This window comes from Ursus arctos, unplaced genomic scaffold (genome assembly GCF_023065955.2).
Source record: "Ursus arctos isolate Adak ecotype North America unplaced genomic scaffold, UrsArc2.0 scaffold_3, whole genome shotgun sequence".
NCBI classification, from domain to species: Eukaryota; Metazoa; Chordata; class Mammalia; order Carnivora; family Ursidae; genus Ursus; species Ursus arctos.
This window is the reverse complement of record NW_026622985.1, coordinates 97,312,011-97,331,645: the sequence shown is the minus strand read 5'-3', so window position 1 is coordinate 97,331,645 and position 19,635 is coordinate 97,312,011. Positions and strand designations below refer to the sequence as shown.

The following is a 19,635-nucleotide window of genomic DNA, read 5'->3' as shown; positions in this document are numbered from 1 at the left end:
CTCTGTACGTACTACCTTTTAGCGTATTCTGGTTCATTCACCTCAGTTATGTCTGAAATTGAACAGATAAATTGCATGAAATTTTTTTTTCCCAGAAGATAATTCAGTTCGCACACCAAAGTCTCTGAGGTGGGCCCCTGGTACTGCGTGCCCCATGGCAGGGCTCGATGCGGCTGTGCCTGGCAGACTCTCGAGATAGCACACGCTTTTCCCTACTTGGCTACTGCGGGCTTCCGGCCAGCTGGAGTTGAAAAGGCAGAAACTCACATTGGGACAAGAAAATATCAAACATTCATGGAAATTATCCATACTTTTTTCAGTGTGTTATTTTTCCAGAATTCGTGGTGCCAAAAACTTACAAAGGTACACATAGTACGTGATTTCTTAGGCCGCTCGCAGAGACTACGAGCTACCAAATGAGAGGCCTGCGGCAGACTTTCTCACCAGTTCAGACTCCTGTACATCTCTCTGTGGCCTCCAAACGTCACATTAGGGGAGAAAGTCACCTTTCCGCAGAACTTTATTTCTTTCCAGCCTTCCTGGTCATTAGCGCAGAGTAACTTCTCCTGCTTCTCCTTTTGCCCTGGCTCCGGGACCTCCTAGCCAAATCCAAAACTGGACTATAGTATTAATAGTCCCATACGGTTAGCCCTATTTCTGATTGATGAAGTTTATTGTCCTGTTGTATCTTTTTAGAAAGATAGTAATGGGATGCAGCAAACACCAGAAGCTATTAGCATGTTTAGTTGGTGAGATCTTGGCATGAATTAATGGAAGATAAGGTGGCCTGACAATGTGGCGGCTATCAGTGGTACTGCTTTGTAAATATACCTTCAGAATTTAGTAAAAGACACAAAGCAAGATAGTAATGGCATGACGAAGTGGTAAGATTGTTTCTGATGGTAATATATTCATTCAATAAAAAAGATTTGAGGTGAAATCTTCAGTGTGGCTTTTGATGTGTGGCCTTTGTATGAAAGGGAATCAGGTTTGTTGTCCAAGAAATCAAAGTGATTTTTAAGGTACATACACACATGTTTTTTTCCCCCATTTTTTGTTTCTCTTTTTCACAGGGGCTGGGCCTGTATGCTGCTAGGGACATCGAGAAGCACACCATGGTCATCGAGTACATTGGCACGATCATTCGAAACGAAGTTGCGAACAGAAAAGAGAAGCTATATGAGTCTCAGGTAAGAGCCAGTCCTTCTCTGTCCCTGTGCCGTCAAAAAGCTAGAAACGGGGCCAAATTGCACTGTCCTGTGAGGTTCAGTTGTGAACAGAAGCCACATCTGGTTATTCTTTTTTTTTTTTTAAAGATTTTATTTATTTGAGAGAGCATGCCATGCGCGCACGCAAGAGTGCATGAGTGGGGGCGTGGTGGCAGAGAGAGAAGCAGACTCCCTGCTGAGCAGGGAGCCCGGCGCAGGATCCTGGGATCATGACCGGAGCTGAAGGCAGACACTTAACCGACTGAGCCACCCAGGCGCCCCCCCCCCTTTTAAAGATTTTTATTTAACATCTGGATATTCTTGTGTTTTCCTTGTTTTTTTTCCATCAGTCTCACCCTATCTAGTCGGTGTTACTGTTTACATAGATACAGCTGTAGATTAATGAGCCTGGCGTTCCGAGCAACGTCCCGATCTGCTGATTTCCATTCACACCACGTACGTGTATGTCCCCTGACGTGGTTGTGTGACACCCAGTGAGTGCGTCAGGCTGCAGTTCCATTCACTCCCCCAAGTTTTTCTGCTCTGAACGTGCACGAGGACGGATTTCTGACTTTTCTCTTTCAGAACCGTGGTGTGTACATGTTCCGCATGGATAATGACCACGTGATCGATGCAACACTCACAGGAGGGCCTGCCAGGTGAGGCAACGGGAATCAGGTCGAGGAAGTTCTGCCCGGTGGGTCCGTGTGCCCACAATGGCCTCCATGATTAAAAATTCAGGGCAGATGAGTTTTGAAAAGAATTTTCATTTAAAGTTTGTTCATTCACATTCTACGAATGGGTGGGTAGAAATAGAATCAGGAACAAATTGTCCCTGTGAACTGAATGTTTGTAAAGCTGCTTCCAGCTGTTCCCTAATAAATAGTTTTCTGAAACGGGGCTTACAGGTATATCAACCATTCGTGTGCACCTAATTGTGTGGCTGAAGTGGTGACTTTTGAGAGAGGACACAAAATCATCATCAGCTCCAATCGGAGGATCCAGAAAGGAGAAGAGGTAAGAGTGTGGGATCCCGTCTGCTCTGCTCAGACGCCCGCGTGAGCTCGCTGCTGGATGCAGTCGGCTGGCCCGGGGGGTGTCTGGTGCTTTAGTGCTAGAAAAACTCTCCTTGTGGTGGGTCAGAAGTGCCACCCTGTCACTTTACCCTGGGACGTTCAGGTGCCACATTCCTCCTCGTGACAGCATCGCAAGTGTTGACTACCAGCTGCCCCCGAGTCCCTCACTCTGTGCTCCCCCGAATCACCCATGTGGCAGATTTTCCCGCCTCTTAGGGCTCCTGCTTACCCCCTTGGTCACAGATTGACAGGATCCCTCTCCTTAAAGATTCTGTCATTCGACTGATGTTTGGAGAGTGTCACGGGATTGTGGCCTCTGTGGTCTCCTGAACGTGATGCTCACGTGAGGCCACCGTAAGGCTGTAGGCGGCCAATTTGGGGGCAGCACGTGTGTCCAGATCGCCTGTATTCACAGTTAGCACCAGTACAAGCTTACAGATTTTTCTCAACAGATTTTCAAACAATTTGGCTCTTTTGTTATGATTTTTTTCTCTTTTTCAAAATGCTGGATGCTGAACTTGACATTTGTTTCTCTGGTCTCACAGATGACTTTCACCTGTTAAGGTTATTACTAGTCTAGACTACTTATGTATGTTTCCCAAATTTGTCTTCCACAAATGCGTTCAGCCACATTTCGAGGTGCTCTAGGTCCCACTGAGCAGTATGGGTTTCTGTAAGAGCCTCTCCTGCGCAGGGGATGAGGGGCCTGAGTATCTCTGTTGGAACCCCCCAGCCCTTTGGAACAGAGCTATGCCATGATTTCTTGCATTTTTTGGTCATCTTTTTGGAATTCCCTTTTTTAAATCAAGAATTTACCCCAGGCGCATGGCACATCTCGAAGTATCTGGATGAGTAAATCAGTGTGTGAGAACCTGGCGTGGTGCCAGCAACCACCAGGGGGCGTTGGGACAGATGGAGACCCCCTGAGCTCTGGGGCCTTCCTTCCCCTTCCTGCCAGTATTCCTGAGTAGGTCGCTTAACTTCTCCAAGCCTCTGCTTCATTTGTATGAAATGGCAAAAGTCTCCCCGAAGAACTCGCAAGTACCTAACAAAAGGTACTAAATAGTTTTGTTACTGAGGGAAGCTGCCCAGTTGGTGCCTTCTCTTCCGTGTAGAAAGGAAGTCTTTCCAGACAGTGCCTCACGTAGGACATTGAGTCAGGAGGGCCTCGGAGAGTAGTGGTCCTCCCGGGGGCTCAGGGTCCGGGTCAGCAGGGCTGGTCTGAGATGTGAAGGGTAACTGGATGACCCTAGGTAGACCTTTTTAAAACATTCTTTTAAGTGAGGGAAGGAAGAAAAGATGTCAGCTGGCGAGGGGTGGTTGGTTTCCCCCCAGGTGTGTGTCCCACCCAGCAGCCGAGGGGAGGAGGGGAGCCCCCCCACCACCCAGTGCACACAGTGCCACGAGGAGGTGTGGGGACGCAGCTCTCCTCTCTCCAGCTGGCCTCCCCTTCCTCCGACGTGGCGCGGCCTAGACATGCTGCCTCGCGATGGCTCTATGCCGTCGGGACCCCAGGTGGGCTTCCTTCCGAGCCCCCACGGAGCCGCCGCCGCGCGGGGTCCTTCGCTAGGTCTGCCGTGCTGCTGCTTTTGAGGGTCAGGCAGGTAGAGGCAGGAGCCCCCCTCCCTCCCGGCCCCCCTCACACTGTGTCTTTGCCGTGGGCAGCTTTGCTATGACTATAAGTTTGACTTTGAAGATGACCAGCACAAGATTCCGTGTCACTGCGGGGCCGTGAACTGCCGGAAGTGGATGAACTGAACGCGTTCCGTGCTGTCTCGGCGGGCGGCTTGTCCCTAGGAAGAAGCGATTCAACACACCATTTGAATTTTGCAGACAGAAAGAGATTTTTGTTTTCTGTTTTATGACTTTCTGAAAACTAGCTTCTGGGAGTTCTGATTCCCTCAGTCCTTCGGGATGGAGCGGCGCCTGGAGGTCGCCGGGGCGGACCAGGACCACAGAGCAGTCCAGCACTTTTGTTTTCTTCTTCTTTCTTTCCTCCTTCTTTCTGTGGGTGGGTTTTGTTTTGTTTTGTGTTTTTGCGTCTCGCTAAGGAGACACTTTGGGGCGAAGAGCCGCTGGCTGCCCTGCCCCGGGGTGGGGGCCTTCCTATGAATGTACAGACTGAGATCACCAGCGAAAGGGAGATGGGACGTCCAAAGTGCTGGCCACGGCCTTATCTGAAACAGGGGCAGGCCCTCTAACTTAAAGATTTTTTAAAATAAAGTAGACACCACTGAACAAGGAATGTACTGAAATGACTTCCTTAGGGATAGAGCTAAGGGGTAATAACTTGCACTAAAATACATTTAAATACTTGATTCCATGAGTCAGTTTATTGTAGTTTTTGATTTCTGTAAAATAAGAGAAACTTTTTGTATTTATTATTGAATAAGTGAATGAAGCTATTTTTAAATAAAAGTTAGAAGAAAGCCAAGCTGCTGCTGTTACCTGCAGAACTAACAGACCCTGTTACTTTGTACAAATATGTAAATATTTTGAGAAAAAAAATACAGTATAAAAATAGTATTGACCAAATGCTACCAGGCTCTGCAGCAGCTCGGGTGCTTATAAAATGTTCATAGGGATGTCACAATATAATTTTGTGTTATTAAATATGCCATTATAATTATGTAATAACCAAAATTTCAACCTAGAGCATTTGGGGTTTTTTGGAAACTACAGTCTATTAGTACTTAATTGTTTTATACACCTTCTGATAGAACGGAGTGTAGGCTAAAACTACAACTTTTATAGCTGTTTTGGTAATTTAAACTAACTTTTTCATATTATATTGTTGCATCCCTACTTCTTCAGTCAGGTTTTTTTGTGCTTAAAAACAATTTGTGATAACTGTGAATAATGCTTAAAAATAAACCCAAATGGAGGCTGAACTTTTCTTCAGCAGACGTAGTTTTGATTAGAACTTTGTTTCAAGCCACAGAGAATCATGTAAACATGCTAGATCGTGTAGCAGGACGCCAGCCTAACTCTAGCCTTCTATTTAACACAAAAATTTGAAAAGGAAAAAAAAAAAAAAGGAGAGTTGTGGTCACTCTTGCAGCTGCAGGACCCCAACAATAGGGTTTCGAAGATGTAATTTTAAAATGTGTTTGTATGAACTGTTTGTTTACATTTCTTTAATAAAAAAAAAACACTGTTTTGTGTTTGCTTGTAGAAACTTAATCAGCATTTTGAACCAGGTTAGCTTTTTATTTTGTACTTAAAATTCTGGTACTGACACTTCACAGGCTAAGTATAAATGAAGTTTTTGTGTGCACAATTCAAGTGGGCTGTAAACTGTTGGTATACCAGTGACGCAGTTCTGAACTTGTAATGTATATGGCATGATGTATTTTTATCTTACAGAATAAATCAATTGTATATATTTTTCTCTTGATAAATAGCTGTATGAAATTTGTTTCTTGAATATTTTTCTTCTCTTGTACAATATTCTGACATCCTACCAGTATTTGTCCTACCGGGTTTTGTTTTCTGTTCTGTATAATAGTACCTAATGTTGGCAAAAATTGAATTTTTTGAAGTATACAGAGTGTTATGGGTTTTGGAATTTGTGGACACAGATTTAGAAGATCACCATTTACAAATAAAATATTTTACATCTATAAAAGCGCCTGCGTCTGTGTTCGCCCTGCCCGCGTTCTGGCTGGAGCCGCGGGCCGGCCGCGCGCTCAGCCTTCACCTCCTGACGTGTGATATGATCGGCTCGGTTCTCTTTCTTTTCAGATAACGCGTTTACATGCAAGTTCATAGCTCCTTCCAGATGGAGAGACTATGTTCCCTGCAGCTGAACAAAGACGGGAACTTTGGTTTCTGCTGAAGGGTGTTTACCAAGGTGCCCTGTTCCCTTGTTTAAAGTCTCCTTTTATTTAATTGTAAAATTTAGTCTTCTGGGGTTTTTTGAGGCAGCCTTTTTCAGATTTATTCTGTGACAGAGACTCAATTTCTTTCATGCTGAATGTATTTGACGTCGAAGGGGATTGCTAAGAATTAAAATAGCTCAATCCCCCTCACAATTTCTAAAACCAGTTTTTAGCTTGTGCTTCATGAACACCCTAAAATAACAAGCTTTTATACTGTGTGGTTTTATAGAAATTCTCAAAGCACTTATCTGACAAAAAGGTTTTAAAAATACTCGAAGCATCTCCTGTTTGCGAAATTGCCAGTTTGGTCGGGGCTGGTGTTCACGGTCTGCGCCAGGTTGCGAAGCTCTTACCTGGTTACAGCCTTTTCTCCTCTGACCTCTTACTGGATCTCTAACGATCAGACACGGAAGAAGGAAGGAAACTTCTTTGAGTCCTCGCGGAGCCCGAGAGCAGCTCTCTGCTGGAGTGAGGTCCCACTCGTGGCGGGCCACAGCCAGGAAAAGCACGGAAGGGCATTGTAGCCGCGGGTCTACGGATGTGAACGTGGTTCTCCAGGGAAGGGGGCGCAGGAGAGGCGGCGCAGGGGTGACAGATCTCTAGGAGGAAACCGCAAAGCCACGTGGGGGCCACCTGGTGCCTCCACCCTCGCAAGAGTCCCCTTGCAGTGCGTCCCGGGGAGCAAGAGCAAGGCCCCGACCCTCCCGTGGCGGATGGGGCTGGTCAGCTGCCACGGTTGCCGTATTCTTGGACCCTGCACTCGCCGCATTTATGAAAAGCCTGAAAAGCACCAGGACATCACAGACGAGACCGCTTCGGGCCCTGGCATCACTGAGTTCGCACTGGGAGACCAACAGAAACAGGCCATTTTAAGATGGAAAGCCTGGTACGTTGGGCCAGGTGCGGGGAGGGGCCTCCCTGAGGAGTGAAGGGGACCGCGGGGGGGTACAAAGGCCTGGCCCTCCTGACTTGTGCAGGGGCCCGGGGATTGAGAGGCTGAGGTGGGAAGCCGAGGCAAGGAAGCTGGAATGCTGGGTGGCAGGACACGAGGTCAGAGCAGGGCCGAGTGGTGAGGTCCCAGTGTGCAGGGGCAGTGGGGCCGCTGGAGGCAGTGCCGTGACCCTGACTGCACCAGAGGTGAGCTCATGCTCTGTGCGGCGGGGGCTGAGCGTGGGAGCCCAGCTGGCAGGAAGGCCAAGGCCCTGCGCCAGTCCAGGGAGAGCCGGCGGCGCCCCAGGAGCGGGGCGGGGGGGGGGGGTGTGATGGAGGAGAATTGCACACAATCCTGCTGCTTTGCACAAAGACTTCAGCTCTTCCTCCGTGTCCCACCCTGGTCCCTCCTATCCTTCCACCCTGGCCCCTCCTATCCTTCCTCATTAACACTGTCATCTGGCGGCTGCACCGTCCTCCCTCCGGTCACCAGGCAGACACCCTTCATCTGGTCACGTGCTACCAAAGGCAGCAGGTGTGTTTCGGGCCCAGGAGAGTTTCTTGTCCTGGGGGACACTGTTGACCACTGTCTCTCTGAAACCCTAATCGTTGTTTGTGGCCCTCCACCCTCTCATGATTTTTTTTTTCTGCTTTAAAAAGGGACCTGTTCTCCATCTGAAAAACAGCTCCTGAAAGATCTTGTCTTCCAGGAAAGCCCAGCTGTGCGGAGGCCCTCAGGCTCTCTGCTGTGCGAGCCGGGAGTAGCCCAGGTACCAGCGCCCTCACACCGGCCTGAGCTCAGCTTTTCACGCTCCGCAAGCCAGACCCACGGCTGCCAGCGAACACCAGGGAGAGAGAAGTGCAAGGTCACGGACGGGGGTCACGGACGGGGAGTGGACCCATGTGCCCGGGCATGGGAGTCCTGTGGCATGGAGAGTCCCGGCATCCCAGGAGCTCTGCAGAGCAGGCAGCTGGACTCCCTGTGGCCCGGAGTGACAGGCGCAGCCCGCGGTCACCGTGTAAGAGGAAAAGAGGCCCAGTTTCCTTCCAGCAACACGCGGCCACTACAGAAGACCAGGGATCCCGAGAGACACCTTTGCCAACAGCCAGCGGGGCTGCCAGCGCCTGCCGCCAGGTTTCCAGGAGCCACACCACGGCCTCCTGGTGACGCAGAAGGGCTGTTGGCCACATGCTGAGGAAGCTGGGTCACTTTTTCTATCCCGGGGTCCAGTCGGGGACCCCTCATCATGTTTCCTCGGTCCGAGGTGTGTGACAGTAACTCAGGTTTGCCTTGTTTGCGTGACCTTGACAGTTTTGGTTTCACAGCTCCATTCCTTGTACTAAAATTGTCCTTTGGAAGTTTTAGCGCACCGAGCCCATGTATGATAGCTGTTTTTAGTATCACTGTTTGCTAATTCTAGCATCTCTTTTATTTCTGGGCCCATATTACTGGTGGATCTTTACTCCTGGTGACAGGTGACATTTTCCTGCCTTTTCTGTGTCTGGTTAATTTTTCTTGGATTCCGGAATTTGTGCTTATGTGTTACTGGGGCTGGATTGTGTTGTGTTGGACTTTATTCTGCCAGCAGCGGAATCTGTTTCCTCCTTTCAAAGCTTGCTCTTTATACATTTCTAGGATGAGCCTAATTTATTTATCAAAAGATTTTATTTATTTAAGAGAGAGGGTGTGGGAGCACACCTGGGGGGAGGGAAAGAGGGAGAGAATCTCCAGCAGACCCCCTGCTGAGTGCAGAGCCTGACACGAGGCTCGATCTCACGGCCCTGAGATCACGACCTGAGCTGAAACCAAGAGGAGTCGGATGCTCCATCGACAGCCACCCAGGCACCCCAGATGAGCTGATTCAGCCCCAGCACTGCAGTATGGCCCTTTGGGGAACAGACTGGATGCCCTGGATGTTCCGTTCCTAAAGCATCCCCAGCCCCAGCCAATCTGCTTCCCTGGGATTTGCTCTTTCCCAGAACTTGTTCTCGGCAGGGCCTCGTGGCGTCGCTGCGCCTGTGGGCAGACAGGTGCGCAGCCAGACCCCGTACCTGGCGGAGACCCTGTGCAGATTTTTGGGCCCTTCCCGTGTCGCTTCCTCCTCTCCTACACTGTGTGTGCCACATGCCGCCGCTCTGGCTTCCCCGCACGCTGTCTCAGTTCCCTGCCACCGCCAGCCTCTTTCGGAGGCCGGCCTCCTCCCCTGCTCCTCCACGGTGGTCTAGAAACATTCTCTGGGGTGAGGGGGCAGCTGGGATGAGTCCAGGCTCACCGTGTAACTTTGGAGGCCGCCCTGTGGTCCCTCCCAGCCCGGGTTTAAAGAGTCGTGTGTGTGTGTGTGTTTCTGCTTTTCCAGACACTTAGCCCAGGAGGACAAGCCCAGATCCTGTTACTCCCTCTTGGACAGAAGAACTTTTCTCATTTCTTTTTGATTTAAAATTTTCCTTCCTGTCAAATTCTATTTGCTTATAAGGCATTATGTATCCTGTTTCTTCACCCCGTGTTTCTTTTTATTCATTTCTCAACTTATTTTTAAAATTTTTAATGCCTGCTTGAGTCCTGTCTCACTTCTGAGTTGTCAAACTGCTTTAAGTCGTCATTTCCTGTTACTCCGAGTCCTCTGGCTTGTTTTGAGCAGCATGTGACAGTTTTCACCTCTTTGAGCGTCTCTCTGGCGTACTTTCCTTCTGTCTTCCACTTGTTGCCTCGGCTCCTTTTTCTTTCCCTTACTTGGTCGCAGGACGGGAGCCACAAGCACCAGGGCTGGAGGCCCTTCACCCTGTCGGGCAGAATCAGTGCCTGCAGCGGGGTGTGGTGGGCACTGGGCCCGTACAGCTGCCTGCAGCCGGACCAGCACAGCGATCGAACGTCAGGAAGTCTGCGTGTAAACGGAGAGAAGCAATAGTAGCTGCGAGAAAGGGCGTGAGTAAACGGGTTGTCATGAGGGAAACCCAGGGTTACACTGACACCTTGAAAGAGGTCCATCACAGCAGCTGCCTGAAAGGGTGACGTCCTGTGTTGCTGAGAGCACTCCTGCTTCTGGAGCCTGAGCAGATCGAATAGAAACCTGCAAACCTGAGTGGCCTCATCCTGTGAGACATTTTCACAGAATGCGAAGGACTAGATAGTTACAAGGGATGGGATTCTAGTCACGTGCCAGCATCTTTTGACTTCTGTGGTGTTTGGCTGTTAGGAATCTCTGAAGCTGTGGTGTTTGGCTGTTAGGAATCTCTGAAGACGAGGGATAAACTCTGATGTTGCCATTTGTAATAAGCAATACAGATTTGGTCTTTATCCCCATTTCTGAGTTCCTGAAACCCTCGGAACTTCCAAATAAGGAGAGGGATCAAGGTGTCTGTTATGTTAATGAGGGACTTAGAGAAAGCGCCTGGGGGGGGGCTGGTTGCCAGGGGAGCAGGAGGGAGAGGGAGAGGCAGCTCCCCTGTGGAGCAGGGAGCCCGATATGGGACTCGATCCCAGCACCCTGGGGTCATGACCTGAGCCGAAGGCAGACACCTCACCGACCGAGCCCCCAGGCACCCCTAGAGTTGGAGCTTTCGGTCCCATCCCCATGACCTCCAGGGCGGGGAGGAAATTGGAGGTGGGACTGAATCATTCTCCAGTGGCCAGGTAAGGCAGCCTCCGTGAAGACCTACACGGACGGAAGTGCGCGGCTCCGAGCATGACCGGTGGGGAGGTGCTGGGAGCGCGGGGCCGGGCAGGGCACGGAAGCCCGGCCTTTCCCCATGCCTTGCCCACCGGCTCTTCCACCAGGATGTTCGTCTAGATCCTTTATCGTATCTTTTCAGAAAAAACCAAAACGTAAGTAAAGAAGTGTTTTACTGAGTTCTGGGAGGCATTCTAGCAAACAAATTGACGTGGGGGTGGGGTGTCATGGGCACTTCCAACCTACAGCTGGTAGGTCAGAAGCACAGGTGACCGGGACTAGCGACTGGCCTGCAAAGCGGGTGAGGGCGGTGTTGTGGGACTGAGCCCTTAACCAGTGGGTCTCAAACTACCTCTGGATAGTGGCTGACTTGCGTCTAATTGTAGGACATCCAGCAGGTGCCACAGAATTGCTTGCTGCCAGGAGAAACCTCCACTCGTTTGGTGACCGAACTGTCCAAAGTGCAGCAGGAAAGGAGGTCCACAGGACAGGAAGGGAAGAGCTGGGTTTTCGCTCAGGGAGGTAGACCACAAATGGGGTTTTCCTACTACAGCGTTTCCCCCCTTCCACTAACTCTGTATAGGATGTGACCATGATCCCCTTCCCGTCCTCCTCTGATGAGGATTTAGGTTTTCCCCGACCTTGTAGGAGGAGGTGTGGCTCAGAAGCTTCTCTTCAGAGCCCGGCTTCCAAGGCTGTGCTCCGGCTTCCAAGGCTGTGCTCCGGCCACACTGATTGCCTGGACCTGCTTCCCTCCTCCACATACCCAGGCTTCATTCCTCCTATCACCCCTACCCTGCTCAGTCTTTATTCCTTCCCAGCGGTTCCTCTGGAGTCTGGGGCCCTGACCTAAGTCCTGGCAGAAGCATCAAGCATCCGAAGAAGCTGCAAAGCCACTACCGAGCAGGGAGATCCTGCCCAGCTCCCTGCTGTTCGGACTCGGCCGCTGTGTTTCGGGTGAGAGCCCATTTCCGTTCTCACTCTAGGTCTGCTCTTTCCTCCTGCTGCCCCGCGGGCGCCAGTTAACAGGTCTTCGGCTGTTTCCCCTACCACGTTATTGTAGAGATCCTGAAGCTACCTTGTTACTTAATTACTGTGAAGCTGCCATCCTTGGGTTTGGTCTCCCTGGTACATGGGCTGTTACCACATTCCCTGTCACTTCCCCAGGCTCCCCCGGGGTGCTCAGTATTTTAGCCATTTTCATGGGCGGAAGAGGTATCTGTGATTTATTCTGCATTTCCCTCATGACTGCAACACTGAACACCTTTTCATATGCTGAGCCATTTATACCTTTTTGGTGAATGGACTATTCAAGTATTTTGCCCCTTTTAAAAATCAGATTTTTTAAATTGAACTTTAAGCACTATTCATATACTCTGGGTATAGCTGTGTTGCTTACCTTTCCTTTTTTCAATGCTGTCTTGAGCAGCAGCTTTTAATTTTTATGAAGTCCATATCATTAACCCTTCATGACTAGTTCTTTTAATGAGTTAAGAAATATTTGCGTTACCCTAAAGTCGTGAAGATTATCTTCCTTTTCCTCTAAAAGCATTATGGTTTTAGTTTTTCTGTTTAGATCTATGACTCATCGTCAAGTAATTTTTGTGTATGGTGTAAAGTAGGGGTCAGATTTCATTTTTGTCCATAAGCATATGTAATTCTTCCAGCACCATCTCTTATATTTTTCTTTCCCTAATGAATTGTATGGCTACTTTACAGAAAATTGCCCATATTCATGTGGATCTCTCTCTTTTTTTTTTAAGATTTTATTTTAAAGGGGTTGAGGGAGAGAATCTCAAGCAGACTCTGTACTGGGTGCGGGGCCCAACATGGGCCCCATCCCACGACCCTGAGATGACGACCTGAGCTGAAACCAGGAGTCAGACACTCAGCCGATGGAGCCCCCAGATCCCCTCATGTAGATCTATTTTTGTCCCGTCAACTCATTATCCATAAGCCAACATCACAGCGAGTCGTGAATTAGTGCAAGGCCTCCGATCTTATTTTCAAATTTATTCCAGTCGCTCTTAGGTGCATTTCCTGTAAATTTAAAGTTAGATTGTGAACTTCTATGAAAAGCCTACTAGGACTGTAGGCATTTTGTGGATCAAACTGTGGGAGAATTAACATCCTAATGATATTTGCTAGTCTGTGACTATAGTATAGTTCTCTATTTCGGTTTTCTTTCAGCGATGTTTTGTACTTTCCATTACACGAGTCTTCTACTTTCATGTTTTCTATGCTGTTGTAAATTGCGATACCATTATTTTCCATTCTAAACTGTTCGTTGTATAGAAGTACAATTCATTTTCATATTTACCTTTTATTTTGTGGTCCTGATAAACTCCCTTACTGTGTCTAGTAGTATTTTTGAAAACTCCCTATAATTTTCTAACCTTGATTATGGTCTGCAAATACACTTCTACTTTTCCAGTGACTATACCTTTTACTTAACTGCCTACTGCACTGGCCACGGCCTTCACCACAAATATTGAAAGGAAGTCACTTCATTAAGTATAGGCATCCTTGCCTTGTTCCAAATCGTCTTTTTTTTTTTTTTTTTAAATATGAGACTACCTACAGTTTTTCCCTAGATGCCCTTTATCAGGCTGAGGACTTTTCCGGCCATTCCCAGTTTGCTGAGTTCTTTTTGTAGATGGATGTTGAATCCTGTCAAATATTTTTTTTCTGCATGATCATATGCCTTTTCCCCTGTATTAACAACATCATAAACTACACTGATTGTCTAATGTTAAAGGACCCTTGTATTCCTGGGATAAAACCCACTTGTTCATAATGTATCATCCTTTTTACCTATTGGATTTGATTTGCTAATATTTTATAAGGAAATTTTGCTTCTATATTTATGAAGGATATTGGTCTGAAGTCTTCTGGCATACTGCTTTTAAATGAATAGTTAAAGCTTGCTCATAATATCAAAAATTGACACAAGTTTTCCAGAAGAAGTTGTGTATTATTGGTATAATTTTTCTGCACTGTTTGATTGAATTCATTCGTGAAACCATCTGTGCCTGGAGTTCTCTTTGTGGGAAGGTTTATAAACTACAAATTCAATGTATTTAATAGCTACAGGACTACTCAGGTTGTCTATTTCTTCAGAGAATTTGGATAATTTGTTTCTGGTAATCTGTCCATTTTACGTAGGCTATCAGATTTACTGGCATAAACTTGGTCATAATCGTCTCCTATCTGCAAAACCGATTAGGAAGTACTGCACACACAAACCCACCACCAACCTCCCACGTCAGAGCGGTGCCGTTGTTACAATTGATGAAACTATATTGTTATCATTATCACCCAAAGTCCAGAGTTTACATGAAGGTTCACTCTTGGTTTTGTGTATTCTCTGGGTTTTGCTAACATATAATAACTTGTATCCACCATTATAGTGTCATACATAATAGTTTTATTGTCCTAAAAATCCTCTGTGGTCTATTCTTCTCTCCCTCCCCGACCCATGGTAACCATCTTTTACTGTCTCCATAGTTTTGCCTTTTCCAGAATGTCAGAGTTGGAATCATGTAGTACGTAGCTTTTTCACATTAGCTTCTTTCATTGAGTAATATGCATTTAAGTTTCCTCCATGCCTTTTTACGGCTTGTTCTTTTCAGCACTAAAAAACATGGTTGCATGTACCACGGTTTACTACGCGCTCACCTACTGAAGGACGTCTTGACTGCTTCCCTGTTTTGGCAATTAGGACTAAAGCTGCTGTGAACATCCACGTGCAGGTTTTTGTATCAACGCTTAAGTTTCAGCTCTGCTGGGCAAGTATCAAGAAATCTGATCGCTGGATCCTATGGTAACGAATACGTTTGGTTTCATGAGAAGCTGCCAAACTGTCTTCAGAGGTGGCTGCACCATTCTGCATTCGCACCAGCAAGGAGTGATAGTTCCTTTTGCTTCCTAATCTTTTTTAACATCTGCAGACTCTCTAGTGAGGTTACCAGTCTCATTCCTGATGTGGTAATTCGTGTCTTTTTTTTGTTGGTGTTTGATTAGAGGTTTACCAGTTTTATTGATACTTTTATTTTTTAAATTTAAGCATAGTTGACACACAGTGTTATGTTAGTTACAGGTTTTAACACAGTGACTCGGACAGGTCTATACAGCATGCTGTGCTCAGCACATGCGCAGCTCCGATCTGTCACCATAAAATGCAATTACAGTACCCCTGGCTATACTCCCTGTGCTGTACCTTTCATCCTTGTGACCCATTCATTCCGTAACTGAAAGCCTGTACCTCCCACACCCCTTCATCCATTTTGTCCCTCCAACCCCCTCCTCTCTAGCAACCACTAGTTCTGTGTTTTTAATGGGTCTTTTTCTGCTTTGTTTTAGATTCCACATAAAAGTGAAAAACCACGTTATTTCTCTGATTTATTTAACTAAGCATAATACCCTCTAGGACCATCCATGTCACAAATGGAAAGATCTCATTCTTTCTTATGGCTAATATTCTATTGTATATACATACACATCTTCATCCATTCACCTGTTGATGGACACTTGGGCTGCTTCCGTATCTTGGTTATTGTAAATAATACCGCAGTAAACATAGGGGAGAACAGATCTTCTTGAATTGGTATTTTTGTCGTCTTTGGGTAAATACCCAGTAGTGGAATTACTAGATCACATGGTATTCTAATATTCTGAGACACCTCCATACGGTTTTCCATAGTGGCTGCACCGATCCACATTCCACCAACAGTGCACGAGGGATCCTTTTTCATTCCTACCAGCACTTAGTTCTTGTCTGATTCTTGCCATGGACAGGTGTGAGGTGGTGTTTCGATTTGTATGTCCCTCGTGATGACTTATGTTGAGCATCTTTTCATGTGTCAATCACCTGTATGTTTTCAGAAAAATGTCAGTTCAGGGCCTCTGCCCCCCCCCCAACCTTTGGTAATCTCTACACCCAGTGTGGGGCTCAAACTCCTGATCCCGGGATCAAGAGTAGCATGCTCTTCCAGCGGAGCCAGCCAGGCGCCCCTCTCTGCCCATTTTTAATCAGATTATTTTGTGTGTGTTCAGTTGTATATATTTTCAGTTATTTTTGTTCTGTATTTGGGCATATTTTCGATATTAACTCCTTGTTGGATATATCATTTGCAAATATCTTCTACCATGCAGGTTTGTTTTGTTGGTTTCCTTTTGAAGAAGCTTTCTGATTTTGGTGTAGTCCTAATTGTTCATTTTACTTTGGCTTCCCTTTCCTCAGGAGACATCTGTAAAAATGTTGCTACAGTTGATGTCCAAGAGATAGCTGTGTGCTCTCTTCTACAAGTTTTATGGGCTTTAGGGCTCACATTTAGGTTTTTTTTTTTTCCTTTTTTACATGCTCCTTTTTCTTTTTTTTTAATATTTTTTTATTATGTTAGTCACCATACAGTACATCCCTGGTTTCTGATGTAAAGTTCGTTGATTCATTAGTTGCGTATAACACCCAGTGCACATGCAATACGTGCCCTCCTTACTACCCATCACCAGTCTATCCCATTCCCCCACCTCCCCCCTCTGAAGCCCTGTTTGTTTCTCATAGTCCATAGTCTCTCATGTTTCATTCCCCCTTCTGATTACCCCCCCTTTCTTTATCCCTTTCTTCCCCTACCGATCCTAGTTCTTATGTTTCATAGATGAGAGAAATCACATGATAGTTGTCTTTCTCTGCTTGACTTATTTCACTTAGCATTATCTCCTCCAGTGCTGTCCATGTTGCAGCAAATGTTGAGAATTCGTTCTTTCTGATTGCTGAGTAATATTCCATTGTATATATGGACCACAGCTTCTTAATCCACTCATCTGTTGAAGGGCATCACATTTTAGGTCTTTTTTAGTTGATTTTTGTGTATGATGGAAGGAAGTGTTTCATTCTTTGGCATGTAGTTCTGGTTTTCCCAACAGGATTTATCTGAATAGACCATCTTCTCCCCCTTGTATATTCTTGTCTTTGTTGTAGATTAATTGGCCACATAAGCATAGGTTTATTTTTGGGCTCTTTTATTCTGTTCCATTGATCTATAGGTTTATTTTTGTGCCATAACCACACTGTTTTGATTACTACAGCTTTGTAATACATCTTGAAATCTGGGATTGTGATACCTTCAGTGTTGTTCTTTCTCAAAATTGCTTTAGCTTTTTGGGGTCTTTCTGGTTCCACATAAATTTTGGTATTCTAGTTCCATAAAAAGTGCTACTGGTATTTTGATAAGGATTGCATCGAATCTATAGATTGCTTTGGATAGTATGGATATTTTAACAATATTCTTCTAATCCCCGAGCATGGAGTATCTTTCCATTTGTTTTATTTCAGTGATGTTCTTAATCTAGCTTTAATTTTTTTCCATTATTTTTGTTATCTATTTCATTTGTGTTCTGACATTTAATATTTATCATTTCTTTGCTCTTCTAACCTTTTCCTTTTTCTATTTTCTTTTTTTTTATAAAGATTTTATTTATTTATTTGACAGAGACAGCCAGCGAGAGAGGGAACACAAGCAGGGGGAGTGGGAGAGGAAGAAGCAGGCTCATAGTGGAGGAGCCTGATGTGGGGCTCGATCCCATAACGCCGGGATCACGCCCTGAGCCGAAGGCAGACGCTTAACCGCTGTGCCACCCAGGCGCCCCAACTCTGCCACCCAGGCGCCCCTCTTTTTCTATTTTCTTAAGGTGGAAGTTTAAGTCCTTGATTTTAAGCTGTTATCCTTTTCTAATAAAGGTGCTTAGTGCTATAAAATTCCAATGACTGCATTAGCTGCATCCTTCAGTCTTTGGTAGGTTGTACTTTCAGTCAGTTCAAAATAGCTTTATAACTCCTTTGACCCACAGGATATTGGGAAGTGTGTTACTGGTAGATTTTCAAATTATTTGAAGATCTTCCAGGTATGATATTATTGACTTGTTGTTTTCTAATATAATTTGCACAAGTTGGATTTGTATAAATTTATTGAGACTTACTATCCCAGGACATGACCTATCTTGGTAGATGTTTCATGTGTAATTGAAAAGGTGGCATATTCTGTCTGGTCTTGTCAGGTAGAATGTTCCATAACTTAATCATGTCAAATTGGTAGTATTGTCAAGTCGTCTATATCCTGATTTTTTTTTTCTGTCTGCTTATTTCCTCAATTACTGAGAGGTATGTTGAAGTTTTACCACAGTTGTAGATTATGTCTTTCCTCGCAGTTCAGTCGGCTTCTGTGGCATGTACTTTGAAGTTCTGTTATTAGGTACTATTGTAATGTTGGGATTATTTCCTCTTAATTAATGGACTCCTGTTTCCTTCCCTAGGAAACAACCCTTTCCATCCCTAGTAATGCTCTTTGCTTTGAAATCTTGTGTAATAATACAGCTGCCTCAGATGTCTTTTAGTGTCCCACGTGCGTATTTTACCATATGTGCCTTCGTATTTAAAGTGAGTTTCTTGGGACACCTGGGGGGGCTCAGTCAGTGAAGTGCCTGCCTTCAGTTCGGGTCACGATCCCAGGATTCTGGGATCGAGCCTCACATCAGGCTCCCTGCTCAGCGGGGAATCTATTTCTCCCTCTGTCCCCACCCGCGTCCCCCACTTGTGCACAGTCTCTCACTCAAATAAAATCTTTAAATGCCATCTTGCTGCTTTCTGTATGTACCATCTGGTCTTTGAAATTGAATGACAAAAGACAAAATGAGAAAGGACCCTATAAAACGGTGTCTCCTCTGAGATGCAATTTTGGTGGAAAAAACCGCCCATTATATTTGGACATCTACAGTATGCAAAGATGATTCCTAAATTTGTATTTCTTTTTATTTTTTTCATTATGGTAAATGTACTCTTTAATCCCCCTCACCTATTTCAGCCATCCCCCCACCCACCTCCTCTCTGATAACCACCTGTTTGTTCTCTGTATTAAGAGTCTGCTCCTTGGTTTGTCTTTTTTTTTTTTGGCCTTTGCTCATTTGTTTTTAAATTCCACATGAGTGAGATCACGTGATATTTGTCTTTCTGACTTATTTCACTTAGCATTATATTCTCTAGCTCTATAAGTTGTTGCAGATGGCAGGATTTCATTTTTTTATGGATGAATAATAATTCAGTGTGTGTACATACACACCTGTTCATCTCTTGGTGGACAGCTGGGCTGCTTCCATAGTATGGCAACTGTAAATAATGCAGTAAACATGGGGATAACACGTATCCTTTCAATGTAATGTTTGTGTATTCTCTGGTAACCAAGAAGTGGAATTACTGCATCATACGCTAATTCTATTTTTAATTTTCTGAGGAACCTCAATACTGTTTTCCACAGTGGCTGTACCAGTTTGCATTCCCACCAACAGTGCACGAGCACATCTTCACCAACATTTGTTGTTTCCTGTGTTTTTGGTATTAGCTATTCTGTCTCACCGCAGTTTTGATTTGCATTTCATTGATGATGAGTGATGCTGGGCATCTTTTCATGTGTCTGTGGGCCATCTGCATGTCTTCTTGAGTCTTCCGCCCATTTTTAATTGCATTGTTTTTTGGATGTTGTGTTCTTTATAGATTTTGGATACTAACCCTTTATCGGATATGTCATTTCCAAATATCTTCTCCCATTCAGTACTTTTTCTTTTAGTTTTACTATTTCGCTGTGCAGAAGCCTTTTATTTTGATGTACTCCCAATAATTTATTTTTAATTCCCTTGCCTCAGGAGACTGCATCTGCAAAAATGGTACTATGACCAATGTCAAGGAAATTACTGCCTGTGTTCTCTTCCGAGGATTTTTATGGTTTTAGGTCTCACATTTAGGTCTTTAATCGACTTTGACTTTATTTTTGTATATTGTGAAGAAAGTTGTCCAATTTCATTCTTTTACGTAGCTAACCAG

At 45.6% G+C, this 19,635-nt stretch overlaps 1 protein-coding gene across 33 annotated transcripts in view; it reads left to right on the top strand.

Annotated features, from left to right (window-relative positions):
* Nucleotides 1-5,912, top strand: part of KMT2C (lysine methyltransferase 2C) — a 272,539-nt gene extending 266,627 nt beyond the window's left edge. For all 33 annotated transcript variants that reach the window (XM_048212977.2, XM_048212974.2, XM_048212973.2 and 30 more), the window contains 4 exons: nucleotides 1,074-1,190; nucleotides 1,794-1,867; nucleotides 2,117-2,225; nucleotides 3,950-5,912. In XM_048212977.2, the coding sequence (XP_048068934.2) occupies nucleotides 1,074-1,190; nucleotides 1,794-1,867; nucleotides 2,117-2,225; nucleotides 3,950-4,042 (393 nt within the window). In that variant the 3' untranslated portion in view covers nucleotides 4,043-5,912. The remainder of the gene's footprint in view (nucleotides 1-1,073; nucleotides 1,191-1,793; nucleotides 1,868-2,116; nucleotides 2,226-3,949) is intronic.
* Nucleotides 5,913-19,635: the final 13,723 nt, after the last annotated feature.